The following is a 19,635-nucleotide window of genomic DNA, read 5'->3' as shown; positions in this document are numbered from 1 at the left end:
TTTTTGCTGCAACTATATGTTTTATACAAGTTGGCATTGAGTTCACAAGATTATGACACGTTATTTAATTTTTCACCATGAAACTACTCATCACATTTGAGAGAGATATATATATTTGATGGACAGTCCATTTTTCCAGGTCTAGCCTTGATTATAGCCCATTTCAATGTGACTCAAATCAGATTCACAGAAGGGACACTGTCAGCTGCAACAGAGAACTGACTGTTGCTTTCTTCTCTCAGTCACAGGGAATGGATATTTTCTCTAAGGGGCAGTTGAGGTCATCACATCAAACTTGTCTCTTTCAACAGCATTTTTAATGGGAGCAGTAACCACAGCTGCCTCTCAGTCTTTGTAGGGAACCCAGAGGAGCACAAATCAGTAACAGGCTAATTGCTCAAATCTGAAAAAAAGTACACATGGTGTCAAGATGGAGGACAAAACTGCAGCCTCTCCCTTGCCTTTCATTCTAGCATCTTTCCCCAGAATTCTCCATAAAACAGTCCCACATTCCCTCTGTTCAGTAATATCAATGCTAATGCACTATAGGGTTGCTTCTGCAGGAAAATACTGGACAACACATTTTGGAATGTATTTTAACAATCTGATGTAAATGCCCAGATGTTGCAGATTCACCTCAACTTTTGACAAGTTTTCTGTATAGCCCTGAACAAAAAAAAAGTGAGCTTTATCGGAAAAAAATACCTTTTTCCCAATCTTCTATCTTTGTGTTTTCTTGCCACTAACTTTTTTTTTTTTTTTTTTTTTTTTTTTTTTTTTTTTTGCACAGCAGCAGTTAGCAGCTATCTTATTGCTGGTTTTCTCACTGTTCTTCCAACTTCAAGAAACTTAGGCTGCATTGTAGAGGAATTAGCAATAATCACTCTGGTTGCCATCTCCTTCTGATAGGACTTTGTTGTTTTCTCCTGAGGATTAATTATGCTGTTTTGTAGCAATCATTTATCAGTTCTGGGCATTGTTTTTAATTTTTTAACATACTTTTATGATTTGATTTTTCTCCTCCTGAGGGCATGAATGATTCTTGAAACACTTGACTTCCCCATATCTAGAGCCATTGCAATTTGTAACAGTCATTGAAATGCACTCTTAAGGAATTACAACTTTCATATATTTCCTTGGAGTAATAGACATTCTTAGACAAAATTAAAAACACAACAAAAGGGAGCAATAAAACACAAGTGTATTGGGTTGATATCTAGCACTCTATTGACAAAGAAGTGAGTGGAGAAACTAATCAGTCAATCGGTCAACATTTATTAAGTGCCTACATGTGCCAGGCTCTGTGCTAAATGCTACAGATACAAGGAAAAGCCAAAAAAAAAACCCCAACAATAACAACAATAAAAAATAGTCCTTTCCCTCAGGGAGCTCACAATCTGATGAGGGAGATAGCACATAAAAAGCGGTGGGGGAGGGCAGGAGGGTATGTTGGGTGCTCTGGAATCTTGAACTGGGTGGGCAATTCTGAGATGGGCTCCCTTCTTGGATGGAGGATCTGAGAGGAGACTCCAGCGTCCACCACTGAGGAGTCACAGGGCCAAGGGTATTGAGTAGATGTGAGTTTCAGAGTTGATGTGATTTTACAGAAACAGTTTCTGGAGACAATTAATCCTGTTTCATCTATTCAAGATCAGATATTTTCAGTCAGCTTAGTGTCTGTAGAAACACACATACATATGACCACTGCTGTTATAAAATAAAACCACAGCATAATTATTATTTGTCCCCAGCAATATGCTGACTTAGTGTTTAATGTTCATGAAGATTCTTTCAGTCCAGAATATCATAGACTTTGCTGACTTGGGGGCATTTGATCAGATGTTTAAAAGCTAATATTTGGAATATAACTGGAAACATCTCTGACTTCCCATTTCATAAGTTATATTATTGAAGCATATGTATTGGTTTGCATTTGTGTATATGTGTGTGAGAAACGAAGAGAGGTGGGGAGAAAGAGAAAGAGAAGAAAGAAAAGAAGGAAAATATGGACTAGGTCCTCCTCTAGAAGCTCCATCTGGACCCTGGGCTCCTGGATGTAGGAGGGCTGCTGGATGGTATGGGCCCTGGATTCAGGGCAGGGGAGCAAGGCCTGAGAGCCCCTGGTCATGGGGCTTCTTCCTGGCTGTCTTTGCCACTACCCCGGGTCCTGTCAACTTCAGCTTAGTCCTAGACTATAGTGCCTCAGACATCCCAAGCCTGTAGCAGCTAGGACCCAGCCCTCTACCTGGATGCCAAGGCCGCCTTATTTGGGTCCATAGGGACTCTGACAGCAGCTGTAGGAGGTATACTAGGTGGCTGGCTAATAGACAAGGCTGAAAAGAACTTGACCCTGATGTTCTGAATAGTGTCATTTGTTGGTGTCTTTACCACGGTGGTTGGGGCCCAGAGCATATATGGATTCCATATGGAGGTTGCCTTCTCACAGGCCTAGCTGAGGAGGGTCATGTCCCTTGTTTTTCTGGTATATATCTAAAATATCCTACCATAAATCTAAGGAATGCTTGGCTCATGTAACTTAGCTGATGGCCATCACTGAGAGCTTAGTTGCAGAGCTAGGCCTGGAATGATGTTTGCTCGCCATGCTTGGCTGCCTCCCACCTTTCTTCATACTGCTCCTCATGTGTTTCATGCCTGACCCCCCAAGCAAGGTTCCTGATGATTATGCATAAGAAACAGGAAGTAATGGTTGTAATAATGATTCAGCAGGGGCTAGATCAGAACAGGAAGTATAAGAGAAGCAGGAGGTGAAACAGGAGTATAATCATGTGGACCATGGATTTCACTTGGCAAGTTTAAAGAACCCAGCTACTTACAAGTCATTTCTCATCAGTATGTTACTAATGACTTTCCAGCATTTCTAAAGGATCAATGCAATGTTGTTTTATACAGAGACCATTTTTGAAGAAGCCAACTTTAAAGAAAGTAGCCTTGTCTCAGTCATCGTGGAGATCCTGCAAGTGGTCTTGGTATAAGAGCTGGCTGGAAGCTACTCCTGTTGCTGTCAGAAGTTATCATGGATCTCAGTTCCATAATGTTTGGTATCTACTTTAAAATTAATCTTCATATTCCTAACAACTCTTCACATCCTGATCTCCTCACATACTTGAACACAGAATCTGTAGGAGTGAACTCTGGATTGCTGTGGCCAGAGAGGTTTAGCATGAGATTCTTCCTCATAGATTTTTCTTTAGGCTTAGGTTTCCAGCCCCTGGCTAGGGATGTCAGAAATATTCCCTCTCCAAGTTAAGGGTGTAGCCAGTGGAGCTTACATTCTGACCAGCTGGATTATGTTGTTTTTTTTTCAAAGAGAATTCAAAAGCTTTATGGATGTTCTTACTCCGTATGAAACTTTCTGACTTTCTGGCCTCCTTGGTGTGATTTTCATATTGCCCTGTGTCCTTGAAACAAAGGGAAAGACTTTGGAGCAAAATGAAGATGACATTCAAAGGAGGTGATAACCTTATTGAGAGTATCCTTGCCCTGGCAAGGATAGACTGATAATAATGAAAGGAGAATGGTGATGTGAAAATGGAGTTCTTCCATATCTCCCAATAAATATAGTCTCTATCTGGCATTCTAGGCCTTATTTGGAACTGAGAGAGCCAACATAGAATATTTGTGAAAACAAAATTTTAAATGCTGCCAAGTCTAGTCCAGTTAAGTATTCCTTCCCCAGACCATTTCCATAATGCCCCAAGTGCCCTGATTCTTGGGTATGTCTCAGTATAGTTGTGTTGGATGTGGGTATCCAGTTGGAATCTATTCCCAATAAATTCTGGGTTGATTTGTTATAAGAAATAAACAAACTACAAGAACGTTGAGGTCTCAGCATTGTTCTCTTCATGCATCCATCCATTTTCCTTTGTGGAATGAAAGGAGTGGGACTCAAATATTACATCTATTTCCTCCTCTTCAGACTAGCAGAAGATTTTAGGAATTGATTCCTGTCCAGATGACTTTTATCTAGGACAACAGTCTAATCATGAACAAAATATATTTGTTTCCCTCAAATAAAGATTTGATGTTGAAGATAAAAGAAAAAAGCATGGAGTTGGCCATTTTGCCCACTGTGTCAATTATTTGGATATGAAATTGGTTGACTTATACTGTTGTTGGGAAACTTGCAGATAGAGATACAGCTTTTTGCAAGGTGCTAAAAAGGGGGGTTGGTGGGGGATGGGGGGAATCAGTTGTAGGGTTGTACTTTTCTCCTTGTGCCCTTTGTGAGAGCCTAATTGAGTGACAGAGCTAAGAGCAGCAGTGAGGGTGATGGTAACAGTTCTTCCCTGGGAGTCACTAATGGCTATCATGGGCAGAGAAGCACAAGAATTGCATGTGTTCCCATACCAATGGCCTTAGAGGAGATTCAAAGTTCCTGAATTCTAAATGCCAGGAATGAGCCCTTCAGAGGCAGTGGCAGAGGTCCACATGACCTCATGTGGGAGCCACAGAGAGAGTCGTCGCATAATATTAGTAATAAGAGGTCCTGAGCACCATTTTAACAAAGAATCATCTAGAGATTTGGAACAACAGGCTCCTGGGTAAAACACAGGAGGGTTCCTGAGCAGCTCAATCCGCAAATCCAGACTTCTAGCAAGAAAAATGAGATTTCTTGGGCAACGTATCCCCTGAGTTTTCTCACTAACAACCCTAAATTTAAGAGTTCTGGGACCCAGGCTTCTAGCAAAAGAAAAGTTCTTGGACAGCATGAGTCTCTTGGAAGGGGGAGAAGTGACCAAGCACTTAGTAAATGTCTACTATGTATCAGGCACTGTGCAAATATTATCACATTTGATCCTCATAACAATATCTCTATACCATAGCATAATTATTTTCCATTTAATTTTGTGAATTTTGGTTACTTATACTTGCACAACCCTCTCTTCATTTAAATTGATTTCACTTGCACGTCATGGCATTACCTCCTTGAGGTCATGGTCCTCTTTGAGACAGAAGGACAAACAACAATAAGAACCACAACAACTTAAGATTTGCCTGAGGTACCAGCAGGTTATGGTCAAGGCATAGCTGCAAAAGGAGGCCATTAAAAAAATTCAGTTTGCAGAGCTAGATGAAAGGAGAAAGTATCAACAACTGAAAAGAAAGTCCTTAAATTTGCTGCAACATATAAAATATAGTAGATGACATTTTCCCGTAGGTCTTTTGATTTTTGGATTGCAAAATAGCACAAAGATGATTTTGCATCAGAAACATTTGTGAAGGCACTAAATTGTACTTTTATTTTGGTGTAAAATCATGTATCTAATGCTGCTGTCTGTGTGATCCAATTACAAATAATAGACTTAAAATTACATTCAGCTAGATTATCAAAAATATGTTAGACTTCTTGAAACTAGGAATCCCACTTTTTGCAGATAAAAACTGGAATATGCCAACTATTTTTGAAATGAGTACAATAATGCATAAAGAAATTGGTTTGTGAGATTCCCTCCCGCTCCCTCTCACCTCCCACCGTGCCCCCATCAATGAGAGGCAGTGAGGTCCAGTGGATAAAGAGCTATCCTCAGAGGCTGAAAGACTTGATTCACATTCTGACTCTGACACATATTGACTGCGTTGCCCTAGGCAAATCACTTAACCTTTCAGTGCCCCAATCTACTGTCTAAGACAGTAAATTGCATAGAAGATATAACTGCATTGGTAGAGGGACTTTCCTCACCAGGAATTCCCTATACCAATACTATACCCTGGAACTCATTGATCAGACAACAATAGGTCCCTTTCCTGCCTGAGCACAGCCTAACAGTTATTTTTTAGGCTTTCCTGGCTCAGAGTAAACAATAGTAACTGTGTCTCTTTTGGCCAGCAACCTTAAGGGTCTTCCCCATTCTGTTTGATTTTTTTTTTATTAAAGGGGCCATCCCCTGACTCACTTCTTAAAGAGGCCTATTCACTGAATGGACTTTGCCTCACACAAAGTGAAAACTTGAAAAAACCTTACCTTAAAAGGGACAAGTACTCTCACTGCATCCTAGGCCATTTCTGGTTGTCCTGATCTATATCTGGCCACTAGACCCAGATGGTTCTGGAGGAGAAAGTGAGGCTGGTGACATCCCTCCCTCACTCAAATCAAATTCAATGGCCAAGTCATGTCATTATCTCCCTGATGTCATGGTCTTCTTCGAGAATGAAGGACAAACCACCCCCCCCACACACACACACCCACATACACACACGCACACAATCACATCTACACAAAACAACCAAAACATTGATCTGATTCTCTTGCCTCAAAAAAGTTTTCTTTTCGGAAAATCTACTTTAAACCTATTCTACTGTCTTGAACTTTTTTAACTATTAAAAATAACCAAACAAAAGTATTTGTTTACCCAACAGGAATCAGCTAATGACTTAGTATCTCTGAAACATTTTAATGATCTCTAAATTAAAGACTCTGTACAGAATGAACCTTTCTTCCAATTTTATCTATGATGCTAAATCTCAACCCAAACAGCTTATTAAAACATATTTCCCCTGTTGCCTCCATTTCTTAATTTTCTTCTCCCTATGCTACCTTTTTTTTGTTTTTACCACATTAATTAACTCTATTAAGTATGTTGCAATACAGTTCCAATGCAAAATATTATTCAAATTAGTTACAGTATACTGAATACTGTTCAACTAACCTGATAACAACAGATGTTCTCTGTACTTACTGTTTCACCCATATAATCAATCCATCATGCCAAACAGATTTGCTAGCCTGAATTTATAGCCAGACGACTCACTGACTACGCTCTAACTTCAGGTATTGCCTTCATTCCTGTCTGGGTTAAAGATGTCTTTGGCAAACAGAAATCCCTTGAATCCTCTTCTCAGAAAGGCATTTCTTAGTAGTTGTCATTTGCTTTGGGGGAAAAAAATCCCTTATATTTGTCTCACCAACATGCAGATATTCAGCTCACTTTCCTTAATTGACAACTGGCTGACATAAACACATCCCTGTTGTTTTTTGGCCATGGAGCTGGGAGCCCAGCTGTTAACTAGCCTTTCCCAATAGGAGATGTCTCCAACTGTCATCCTGAAATCAGTCTTATCTTTTATATTTTCAAAAGAGAGAAAAAAGTAAATGTCGAATTCTTACAGAATATGAAGAGAGTTTGGTTAGCTTTACCTTGAAAATGATTTGAATTCCCATTCCCCACCATCTGTGTGAGAAAATACATAGAATAAGGTTATAAGAAATAGAAAATATAGCATTTATAAATTTAGAGCTAGAAGGGACCATGGATGTTATGTAGTCCAAGCCTCTCATTTTATAAATGAGAAAATGGAGACCCACAGCACTTAAGTGATTTGATAAAGATCCACAGTGGAAAGTAAAAGAACCAGGATTGGAGCCCAGGTAGCCAGACATCCCCTCTACCGGACTACAGGCATTTGCAAACACATTTACCAATAAAAATTTCTGCTTTCTGGCCTTTTGCTTTAACTAAGCATACTGAACTGTGTTAAATTGTTTGGTGATTTTGTGATTTAAGAATGAATGCTCCGTATTTAGATTATATCTTCCTTAAAAACCCTATTCAATATAGGTCAAAATTTGTTCACCTTGGACCCTATTCAAGGAAAAACAATAAAGAACTCTTTATAGAACTAACTGGCTTATAAAGTGAGTTTGGGCAATAGACTTAAAGAGCACAAGGAAGGGACAGTACTTAAGATTTCATCCACTATTAGCCATCACTTAACAAATTAGCAGGGATAAGTAGAACTAAGAGGCAGGATAGAATAGAGGGTGTGGGGAGAAGAGGCAGAAGGGAATTTGGAGAAGATACCATTGGAGGTTGGGTGAGAAGATAAAGGGATTCCAATAACAATATTCAGATACACAATTTTGCTCTGGAGTGACTCTTGTGTCCACACAGCTCTCTCTACAATGTTATCCCCAGTACTACTAAAAATAATTTCACATGCTTCATAGATTATTAATATTCTGTACAAATGAATAACCTACAGAGAGATAGAGATGATTATTGCCGGTGCCTAAAGCAAGGGAGTGAATCAACAAATGCTGCTAAATTGCAGTCTCTTAATAGAAGGAAGGATTGTCTTAAACCTAACTACTACTTAGTACTATTGATCTGTGACCCCACATAGATATGAGTTCTCCTTTCAACAGTACACGTTGAAATATATCAAAGCCTTCTAATCCTTTGAGAATTTCATTCATATCTTCCTATAAAATAGTCACAAGATGCTGCTCAACAAAATGGGGACATTTTTCTAAATATCTTGGCCTTGCAAGGATACCAATGGAGCTTGGAGATTAGTCATTGGTTATCTCTTGCTTTTGCTACCTCCTTTTCTGGTTGTACAACCTTCTTATGGCATCCTCTACCCCGGTTCAGCTATGGAATTCATTATTGGTAATAAGTTACAGCCTACTCATGCCTACTGTAGTTTTATCCTATGCTCTTTGAATGACTTGGAATTCACTTGGTGGTGAATCCTCTGGCCATGACAACCCACAAAGCAAAAAAAAAAAAAAATTACTAAGCAATTCTGGAAATGATAGTGCTGAAAGTGGTTAGATCAGTAAATAACCTATTTCAGATGTAAACAATCACTTACTACTCAACTGCCTGTCCAACTATGTCTTGAATACAGGAAAGTCATACAAATTACCAACATAGGCTTAGGGCTTAAAAAATATTTAACCATCAAAGGTTGCTAGTTGCCGGAACTTTCTCAGTGATAGGACCAAATGTTTTCAACTTAATATTCATCCTTAACGGCTCTATGCTCCATCCAATGCCAGAGGGCTCCCTGGGGTAAAATCAAGCTCTTGCTGGCTAAGAGCTAAGCAACTTTTCTCACTCCTTGCTGTGCCCCCTTTGTGGCTGGCAGTACTAAGCTTGTTAGTCTAAGGTAGTTTTTTTTTTTTTTTGTCAAGGACTTTTTGGCAGTCTAGTGAAGCCTGTGGACCTCTTCTCAGAATGATTTTTAAAAAAAATTTAATAATGGAGGGACATACTAAATTTCAGTTAAAGGTTGGTGAAACTAAAGATGTGATTTCTTTCCTCTCCCAAGTTCATGAAATTCCTGAACTCTATCACCACACGCCAGACCATGGACCCCAGGTTAAAAACTCTGGTCTAAAGGTCTAATGTAGATTTAATCAACAGACTCTTGGCTCCTTGTTTCTACTTAACACTTTGAAAAACCATACCCTTGTGCTGTCTCTGCTGTATTTCAACTGAAGTCATATGCAAAGGTGTAAACTGTATGTGTTTTTAATCATAATATCAGAAAGAAATAAAGCCAAATACATCTAATTAACTCCTGTGAGCAGGGAGTCTTCGATTTCTTCATAGATGAGGCATCACCAACCCCCACTTTGTCTGTAGGTAAACCCTCAAGCTCAAGGAAACAAAGTCAAGGTGCTTTGATTCCCAAACATTCCTCTCTACCTTCTGCAGGAAGGGGAGGATTCATGGCACTCCTGGAATCCCCTGTCTAGGCTAGACACTGAAGACTCTGATTGGCTCCTACCAATGGTGTTCTTCCTCTAGCTCAGTTCTGGTCCCCACTCTATTTACTGCAACAGGCACTGATCACTCTGATTTGGTTACAATTCCTACTTTTCTCTGTATTTGTGTGTATTCTCCCTTTCTGATCCTGGACCTGGTGCATGACTAAACAGGGTGAGGTCTGACTATTAAAGTCTTTTCTCAGGAAATCAAATGGAGGACAAGGAATGCTTCTCATGGTTTCTCTCCTCCCCTGGTTAAAAAGTTCGAATTCTCTTACATTTTCTATTTCAGTTCTTTCCATCTTTGTCTCTACTGTGAAGCTTTATTGGAAAGACTGATAGGGAAAGGCTGATCAGCTTGCTCTCTGATGTGGTACATATAAAATACATAATGTTTATCCTACTATTTTTGAACTAGAAGGGTTCTCTAGTCCCTTCCCTCCCTTCCTTTCCCCCCATTTTTTCCAGATAAGTAAATTCTGAGACTGAGAGATTTTAAGAAAATTGTCCAATATCACACAGGTACTGGTACTAGTACCCAGGTCTCTTAGTCCAGAGGTGTCAAACCCACAGTAGCCTAGTGGCTGCATACAGCCCACAAGACTTCTGAGTGTCCCCAAAGCAGATTAAAATGTAATAGGGAAATATTTAACAAAATAAATAAAGATACAATAAAACATAGGTAGTATTTCTGTAGGGAAAGGCCCTAAGTGTAGAGAGGCCCACTGGTGGTGAGGGGTATCACATATGTGGCTCAGCAAAATAGACATCTCTAGCTTTTTCCTGACGCCTCTTTGTCTAAAGAAGACTTTAATTCTTGCCAGGAGAGGAAGCAGGGAGTTGGGGTCAGAGGCTACTCTGCTCTCTTCAGAGGTCCTAGACTAGAACTATATCTATCTGTTCCCTTAAATATTATTAGTCTAGGAGATATGATTGGGTTCAATCTAACTTCTGAATTCTGTCATCATTATCGGGGAGAAGGTGGATCCCAAGCTCTATATCCAAGGCTTGACCCCTTCGCCACCTAAGACCAGATCCACAATGAATACACATAGCAAATAGCAAAGAAACCCATTTATCTAAACCACAGCAAAACAGAGATCAGAGAAGATATACATAGGAAAATATATATCAGATAATACAGAATGTAAGAGCTCTTCTATTGGGAATGCAATAGCTCAACTCAACCAATACAGACCATTCTTGCTTTCACTCAAGAGGTCTCTAGAGTAGCAATGTGGGGACAGGGCCAACACGACAGAGGCTGTCAGCTCCTCACATCTTCCCAGTGTCTTTTCAGCATGCCGGAGTGAGGTTGGCCTCTTCTATCTTCTCAAAGGTGGAAACCAGAAGCACCTGAAGTGCCTCAAAACTTGAAGAGGACCTGACCCTTGAAGGGTCTCAAAGAGAACTGAAGAAGGCTGGAGCTTTCCTGCTCTTGTCTCCTCTGCTCCACTCCTCATTTAGGGTAAGGCATTCATCTCCACCAATAAGGACAGAGCCCCATAGACAACGGTTACATTACATTTTTAAACTAAATGAATATGTACTTGCAGAGTTCCTTGTGTATAGCTTAGTGGACTCCATTTCTATTAGAGTTTGACACCACCATCTTAGCCCACAATTCTTTCCACTAGTCAAGTCAGCAAGCATTTATTAAGCACTTACTATGTGCCAAGAACTTTGCTAAGTGTTCAAAATACAAATACAAACAGAAAAACAGGAAGTCCCAGCCATCAGGATCATACATTCTAGTGAAGGAAGACAACACAGAAAAGGAGGTTGACAAGGGTGAGAATGGGAGAAAGTACTTGGGTGCCTTGAATGGAGAAAGTCTGGAGAGTGGGGAGCTTGTAGAGGAATGAGTCATGGCTAGCCAGGGCACCCACCTTAAGTGGAAGTCCTCAATGGGAGAAGGCATGCAATGAAAGAGGGAAAGAGCATCTGGAGGAGTAGAGGAGGGTTCTTCTTGTGTGTAAATTCTAGGGTTTCAGTGAAGCTTCAAAATGAAGCAGAAAAAGGAGGTGAGGGAGTCTAGAATGCCACCTGGAGTGGAAAGAGTCTGGGGTGAGGTGAAAATGGGTCAGAGAGGTTGAATTATGTGAGTCTGTAGGAGGGGAGCTGAGCCTTGATTTGAGGGCAGTGTGGGAAAAGTACTAGGATCATAGGTTTAGGGCTGAAAGGGACTTCAGGGGTTATTTGGATCCAGTTCCCTCATTCTAGAAATCAGAGAACTGAGGCTTAGACAGGTCGAGTAAGGTCACACAGCTAGGAAATGTCAGAGCTGTAGTCTGAACTTGAAATTTTTCCCAAGTTTACCATGATATACATTACACCACACTGTCCCTCTCTTACTAGGGAGTGATAACCACTATGTTATGAGACCCCTTATATTACTAGTGAATACAGACACTCCTAGCCCTCTGTGCATCAAAGGCCTGAAGGACAGCACGCAGTTTCTGGGTCCTACCCCTTTGCTTCATGGCAGTATCATATTTGAAGAATAATAATGAAGACTGAATATTCCAGTAACTATGAAAACTAGTGGCTCATAAAGACCTTCCTTTCTTTGTATCCTCAGCCCTTAACAGTGCCTGGCAGACAAGATTTGAACACAGGTCTTTCTGACTACAAATCTGGCACTTCCTGCGCTGCTCCACCTATCTGCCTTTAAAGGACTTCTTTTTTTTCTTAGGATCAATACCTGAGCACAAAGAGGCACAACACCGCAAGTTTGGGCATCAGTCCCTTGATCAACAAGCATATTTGTTAAGTGTCTACCAGCAAGCAATAAATACTTGTTGCCTTAACTCGACTCTAAACTTCTCTTCCAGTTCTAGACCTATGATCCTATGATCTCTATTCCTAATGTACGTTTGCGCATGTGTGTACGCTGTATGACGGTGGAAGCACTGACACTCCACAGTTGAGTTCCAGTTAACTCAGGGCCAGAGCTAGGGCCAGTGACGCCCCGCCCCCGCCCTCGCAGAAAGGAGGTAAAAAAACTGCGCTTGCGCCATCAGTGGGCGGTGCTTCAAGATTCAAGCTCCACCCTTCTATTGCCACGCCCTTTCGGCGGCGCGCAGTCGCAAAAGAAGCACGCTTCGGGCTGAGGGCTAGCGTATGGCAAGTTTTCCTGCGGAGCTTCCGGCCGGCTGGAAACGGGAGGCACGAGCCTCACTTCCTGCTGAAGCCGGTTCCGGTTGTTGGTGTATCGGCCTGCGGCTCCGGGCCTCGCTCCCGACGCTGGGGCGGCCGTCTCTGTCTCTCTTTTGTGAGCGCGCGGCCGAGAGGCCATGAAGATCACGCGGCAGAAGCACGCGAAGAAGCACCTGGGCTTCTTCCGCTACAACTTTGGCGTCCGGGAGCCGTACCAGCTGCTCCTGGACGGCACGTTCTGTCAGGCGGCGCTGCGGGGCCGCATCCAGCTCCGCGAGCAGCTGCCCCGCTACCTCATGGGGGAGACGCAGCTCTGCACCACCAGGTGGGCCCGGGCGTTGGGCGCTGGGGGAGCGCCGAGGGGCGTGCCGGGGGAGGGGTCAGGCTGTCCGGGTCCTCTAACTTAAGTGGTATGAAAATCTCCGGTTGGGGGGCGGGGCGTGTATTGTAATTTTCCCGCGTCCTCCTCTGCTCCAAAGATCCGTCTCTCTGGCATGATCCGCCCAGCCACTAAAGTCTCCCCCGTTATCTCATTTTGGTTCAAAGTTTGCCTTGGCTTCTGTAAAGACTGCCGGAGGAACCGAACCTAGTATTTGTGTGGCGCTTTCACTTCGAAGTGGGGCGTCATCTCATTTGACCCCTGAAGGAGGTGCCGTTATCCTTATTTTACCGATTGAGAAACTGAGGATGAGAAGCCGAAGTGCCCCAACCACCCTGAAAGGCCGGGCCGTTTCAGTTTGCATTGTAAAGGCGGTGACACCGGGACCGAGGGAGGGACCCGGCCAGCATCACACTTATGCTAACCGAGGTCGGATTTGAACTCGGATCTTTGCGACCCCGAACCTAGCACTCCGTGTGCTTCTCCACTTAGCCACCTTTGAAAAGCTTCCATTTTCCTTAGGAAGGGTTTACTGGAGTGCAAAGAGGCCAAGCACCAGAAGTTTAGCCATCAGTCAGTTGGTCAGCAATCGTTTAAGTGTCTGCCGTGTGCCAGGCACTGTGGCAGGTGTTAAGGATACAGATAAAAAAGTCAGGTGGTCTAAGAGTTTATTATTGCTGTAGAAACAGCCTCCTAAAGCATGTAAGTGGCAGTCTGAAGTGCTTAAGAGATGAAATTTTAGGTCTCTTGTTGACTATTCTGTAATATTTATAGCATAAAAGATTAAGCTGTTTGTGGGTAGGAACAGACCCTTTCTTACTTCATGCATTCATTTAGCACATTCATTAGACGTTTCTGAGGACTGTACTGGACAACTGGAAACCTACATACCTTAGATAAAATGTTTCTGCCTTCATGGACCTAATTCCTGGAATGTCCTTCCTCCAGTTAGCCTGTTGTATTTCTACCTATTCTCTAAATCCCCACTCAAGTGATCCTTCTCCTTGAAGCCTTTCCATAGGTTCCTTGGTGATAATGATGTTTTTTTCTCCTTGCACCTCACAAAGCACTTTATTTCCCATCTCTCAATTGCACTCACCATGTAATTTGATTTTCATTGTTAGTTATCTGTGTATGAGGGCCAACTGTCTTATCTTTAGAGTTGGAATGAGAATAAAATTCCGGAGAGCATGTAGTCTAACCACTTCCTTTTAGAGAGGAAAATAGGCCCAGTGAGATTTAATGACCTATACGAAGTTATTCTTCAGTATAAGTAACCTATCCACCCCCTCACTTGCCTTTCCATTACCTTTTGTGTGATAATTGTTTATGAATCTCCAGATACTGTAATGTTACTCATAGCATTGTTTAGCTTTCCAATAAAAGCAATTCAGGCTGTTTTCCTCCTCCTATATAATTGTGGGCCCAACTCATTTCCCATTTGAACTTCTTATCCTACATACATATACATACATTCATATTAAAGCAAAGACAAGAACAGTATCAAATTTGAAGAAAATTAGAATTTATTCAAGGATGACATTATACTGGCAATCCAGCACAAAGTGACCTCCCAACAGGAGCACATGGAAAACCTTTTTATCTAGGGATTCCCCCTTTGATTTGTGCTGTGCGCTGGATCTTCTCCAACACTGTTAATAATACCTTGGGCAAGTATTTTGTAGGCCTTGCCTTATCAAAGTTATTGAATAAGGTTGTTTCTTCCAAAGAAGTCAATGGTCATCATTTTTGTATAGATGACACCTCGTAAAAAAGCCTATAAAGGCAGTGTTTTGTAATCAACAAATAATAAGCACAATGGGATCTTATATTCCCTGTGTCTTTGACTTAACTGTGAAATGGTAAAGATGTGGTCCATTGTTGAGTATGGCTTTTGAAAGCCTACTTGTTCCTATCTGATGTTCTCATAGAACATGCTTGTAAAGGTGTCCATAAAGTCTGTGTGCAATTTAAAATAGTTGTAATTTGTAAATTGCACGCGGACTTTAGACACCCTGTACGTATATCTAACACATACATTATATATAAAAATATAAGCATTTTATTTTACCTAATTTGTAATGCATGTTTATCTTTATATTTGATATGGTTTTTCCCCCATGCATTCTGGCTTCCGACTTTATCACTCATTTAAAACTATTATGCCCAAATTGCCAGTTACTTGTTTGCCAAATCCAAGGGAATTTTCTCATTTTTTCTGATGTCTTTTTGGAATTTGACACAATTCCACCTTACCTCTTAGACTTTCTCCTCTCTGGGTTTTTGTTTTTTCCCACACTCTTTGTTCTTCTACCTGACTGTGCCTTCTCAGTACTCTTTAACTGGTTCATTTTTCATATCTTGTCCACTAACTGTAGATGTACCACAATAACCGTTTTTTTTTTCCTATACTCTCTCACTTAGTGACCAATTAGCTTTCATGGTTTCAAGGATAATTTCTTTGCAGGTCTCAGTTCTGACCTCCAGTCACTCATTACTAACGGCCTATTGGATATTTCAAATTGGATATCTCATAGACATCTCAAACTTAATATGTCCAAAACAGAATTTATATATCTTCTCCTACTCACCTGTCTTTTGAACTAATTTCCTTATTCTTGGCCCCAGATACTGCTATCCTAGTCAACCACATTTACAAAATTGTAATCCTTGACTTCTTACTGTTACACACTTCACATATCTAATCAGTCATCAGATCTTACTGTTTCTAATTATATAACGTCTTCTCTCCACTCACACTACCACCATTTCGACTCAAGCCCCAGTCATCTCTCTTGGACTATTGCAGTAGCCTACAGATTATTTATTCCTTATGTTTGTGTTGTTAGCTACTAGCACAATGCCCAGCACATGGTAGGTGCTTATTGGGTTTGATTGATTAGTCTCTCTGCCTCAAGCTTCTTGCTACTCCAATCCATTCTATTACACAACCACCAAAATAATTTTTGTGGAATGTTGATCTGACCATGTCATTCCCCCTCTCCTCTTCCACTCAACAAACTCTAGTAGTCTACTCTTATCTTTGGGATCAAACATAAACTCCTCTGTTTGACATTTAAAACTTTTGGCAATCTGACCACTTTCTTCCTTCTCTAGTCTCTATACATTATTCTCCTACATGCCCTTTCCACCCCTCCCACATATGGCCATATCAGGCTACATAGAGGTGCAGTACCTTACCTTCTAGCTTCTTGTAGTCCCAGGCTTCTCAGTTCAAGCCCTGCTCTGCAAAAGGCTTCTCCTGGGCCCTCTCAGCTGCTAATGCCTTCCCATCCAAGGTTATTTTGTGTCTGCTTTGATGTACTTCTTATTTCCCTTGACAGACTACATTTTGAGGTAGTGACTTTCATTTTTGTCTTTCTTTCCTCAGTGCTGGGTACATAAGTAGGTGTTTAATAATTCCTTGTTTATTGACTTTTTTTTTAACCAGGGTTTTCTCTTTTAGATGGGGGTGGTAGAAGTTAACATTCTAAGTTCATTATTAATTTGGATCTACCACATAGCATTTATGACTAACGGTATAATTTTAACACCTTTTATTTGAAAGCAAGAAAAAATATATTCTAAATATAACCTGTCTTTACTGTCATATGTCAAAAGAACTGCTTCTCTTATAAATGCTTACCGATATTTAAAAGTCAGTTTTCTTTTTCAGATGTGTGTTAAAGGAATTAGAATCATTGGGGAAGGAATTATATGGTGCAAAATTAATTGCACAAAGATGTCAGGTTCGAAGTTGTTCCCATTTCAAAGATGCAGTCAGTGGTGCAGAATGTCTGTTATCCATGATTGAAGATGGAAATCCTCACCATTTTTTTGTTGCAACACAGGTAATGTTGCCTATGAAAAATTATGATTCTTTGCTTTGTTTTTTATACCACAGTAATTTTCAAATATGCACCAATCCCATTGAACCCTCCTCTAAAATAAAAGTTAAGCAAGACCAGCTGTAGTGCCAGAGAATTTGGATGAAGAGCAGCAGAACTGCCTAGGAATTGGGGTGGTTGTTCAGTCATGTCCAACTCTTGGTGAACCCATTTGGGGTTTTCTTGCCAAAGATGAGTGGAGTCGATTTCCATTTCTAGATGAGGAAACTGAGGCAAACAGAATTAAGTGATTTGCCTAGGGTCATACAGCTAGTAAGTATCTGAGGTCAGATTTGAACTCAGGAAGATGAGTGTTTTTGACTCCAGGAAACTAGCACCTTATCCACTGTACTACCTAGCCCCCTCTATGTTGGAATAGTAGTTAACACAACTTTATTACTACTCAGAAGGGGAATAGAAGAATGTATGTCAGCAGTTTCAGTACGCACCCCCCACTGCTCTCAGCCTGAGCGCAGCACACAGAAGGTTAGTTTCTGGGTGTAGCACCATTTGAGCTTCTGTACTCTGGTTAAAGATTCAGAGCCCTCAGGGTCCACACTACATAGAGCACAGTAGGAGCCTGCCCTGTCATCTTCAGGGCAAGAGTTAATACAGCTTGCATGGATGAAATGAGGGATTTTCTGAATTGCCTGATGAGGAATAAAGGATGAGAAGGATGCAAAGAAAGAACTTAACTGTCCATCCAAGAAGAGATTGGGGTGGGAGGGGGCTGTAGGAGTAACACCCAGCCTTTGTGTTGATTAACCTTAGTGCACCCTAGGGGGCTGAAGCCACACCCCTCAAGCCAGTTTTTACCTGGTGTGGACCAGCTGACAAAATCATCCCATCCGACAGCAAGTGCTCTAATACCGCCTTACACACTTATACAGCCAGACGCTTAACAGAAGTGGACCGTGCTACAGACCTTTCCCTCCCCTGGGAGGTGTGGGGCTCCACATGGCCCTGTCCCCTTCCTAGGCTCTGCAGCCCCTTCGGCTGGGGCAGCTTCAGTGCTTGGGGCTCCTGAGCTGGAGCTGTCACCATGTGGCATCCTCCTTCCCCACTATCTCTGTACTGAGAGGAGAGAAATCTATCCTTTGAGATTGATCAGTGAAATTCATCAAATTTCACCTACATCACTCTGTATTCATCTTTTCTTGTTCCTCTGAATTCCTCATAACATTTAACTTAAATATTCTTTTACATTGTTTTATGCTGCTTTTGTTAAAACGTTTTTGCTTTTCAATAGCTTAAGCTGACAAACTCTGTCCAGCATTTACTTCCATCTGCTTTTCCCAAACTTGAAAGTATCCAGTAATCCCATTGTCCTCACCTTTGTTTTAGATGTTTGATAAATGCCTTCTGCACTGGCACATAATAGTTTGAGAAGTGAAACTAAGACTCTCAGTTTTAGTGATACTAAGTTTTTGGAAAGAGTTTTCTTTCAGAGTACTTTAGTTTTATTGGCAGGTTGTAATGTGCTCCTGAATAATACCTGATTAATATTTGTTTTTCATAGGACCAGAATTTATCTCTTCAAGTAAAGAAAAAACCTGGAGTTCCTCTCTTGTTTATCATTCAGAACACTGTTGTTTTGGACAAACCTTCTCCCAAAACGATTTCCTTTGTCAAAGCAACGGAATCAGGGCATCTTGTCTCTGTTCACCAGAAACAGAGTATCAAGAAACTCAAAGAAGAACAAGGTCTAGTGAAAACCCCCGAACAGAAGAAGAAGAGGAAACGAAAAGGTGTCAGTGGTCCCAATCCTCTTAGCTGTCTGAAGAAAAAGAAGAAGGTGCAAGATTCAAATCAGTCTTCTGCACCTGAAAAGAAAAAAAGGAAAAGAATTCGTAATAGAAATAGAACGAAAGCACTTTCTGTGCCACCATTGAAACACAGTGAAGAAGTACAGTGCAGCTCTGTGGACTAATTGAACTGAAAAGTTTTTAGAGACTAAACTCTTCATTTCTAAAGCAAAATAAAGTTTATGATTTGTATCAGTGTTTGTGATGAAAATTTAAAGACATCTTCATAAATTTACCTGGACCTGTTGGTTGTCTCCTGAAAAATAAAATCAGGATGAGCAAGAATTGAATATAAAATATGACTGTTCTACCTCTGCTCCTGTGTTTCTTACCTCCTTGGCTTCCCCAGTCATTCATGTTAGGTTATGTGTTTCCTTTGATTCATTGTTGCTGTGGAATTAGCAGCTCCAAACCAGTCTATTGAAATGTTAAGAATTTATTGTGAGCCGAAAGTTCAAAGCACAAATATGACTTAAAAATGAATAGTTAATAAGATTTTACCTTATGCTTAGTTCACCAGATTAGTAACTACATTTATACCTATTAAATTAAGTCATTATTCTTCTTTTCCCTTAGATTGGGAGCTGGGTTAAATGACTGACTTTGGAAAAGTGAAATGTCAAATTTAATATATGCATAGAATTATTTTATATTGTTTTATTGGTTTCCTCTAAAAATAGTCTTAAAATTTCATAGTACAAAAATATTTCATAATAATTTTATGCTTGATAACACTCAATTTCAGTGACAGTTTTGTTTTTCCTAAATAGGTTCAAATGATGCCTTTTCATTTTACATCTGTATCATTAAGGCAATAAACACAACATCTATGATGTTTGTTATTATGCCTGTATAGTTCTGTATCACAGGATATAAGAGACTCTCCAT

The 19,635-nt window shown here is 40.7% G+C and overlaps 1 protein-coding gene and 1 pseudogene across 1 annotated transcript; both read left to right on the top strand.

Moving 5' to 3' along the window:
- Nucleotides 1-3,476, top strand: part of LOC118834479 — a 9,878-nt pseudogene extending 6,402 nt beyond the window's left edge.
- A 9,149-nt stretch (nucleotides 3,477-12,625) lies between these two features.
- UTP23 (UTP23 small subunit processome component) lies at nucleotides 12,626-19,392 on the top strand. Its single transcript, XM_036751685.1, has 3 exons — nucleotides 12,626-13,001; nucleotides 16,732-16,906; nucleotides 18,462-19,392. Exons 1-3 carry the CDS (start codon nucleotides 12,814-12,816, stop codon nucleotides 18,870-18,872), a joined length of 774 nt encoding a protein of 257 aa, XP_036607580.1. The 5' UTR covers nucleotides 12,626-12,813; the 3' UTR covers nucleotides 18,873-19,392.
- The last annotated feature ends 243 nt before the right edge of the window (nucleotides 19,393-19,635 follow it).

Source organism: Trichosurus vulpecula, chromosome 1, assembly GCF_011100635.1.
Source record: "Trichosurus vulpecula isolate mTriVul1 chromosome 1, mTriVul1.pri, whole genome shotgun sequence".
NCBI lineage: Eukaryota > Metazoa > Chordata > Mammalia > Diprotodontia > Phalangeridae > Trichosurus > Trichosurus vulpecula.
Note: the sequence above shows the minus strand (reverse complement) of the source record. Positions and strands in the feature narration are given on the sequence as shown.

What these genes read in the sequence shown, in the direction of transcription:
- UTP23 (XM_036751685.1), top strand. Translation starts at nt 12,814, where the DNA reads ATGAAGATCACGCGGCAGAAGCACGCGAAGAAGCACCTGGGCTTCTTC. An exon ending in ACGCAGCTCTGCACCACCAG is followed by an intron (nt 13,002 to 16,731) that starts GTGGGCCCGGGC and finishes TTTCTTTTTCAG; the next exon opens with ATGTGTGTTAAAGGAATTAG. An exon ending in ATTTTTTTGTTGCAACACAG is followed by an intron (nt 16,907 to 18,461) that starts GTAATGTTGCCT and finishes TGTTTTTCATAG; the next exon opens with GACCAGAATTTATCTCTTCA.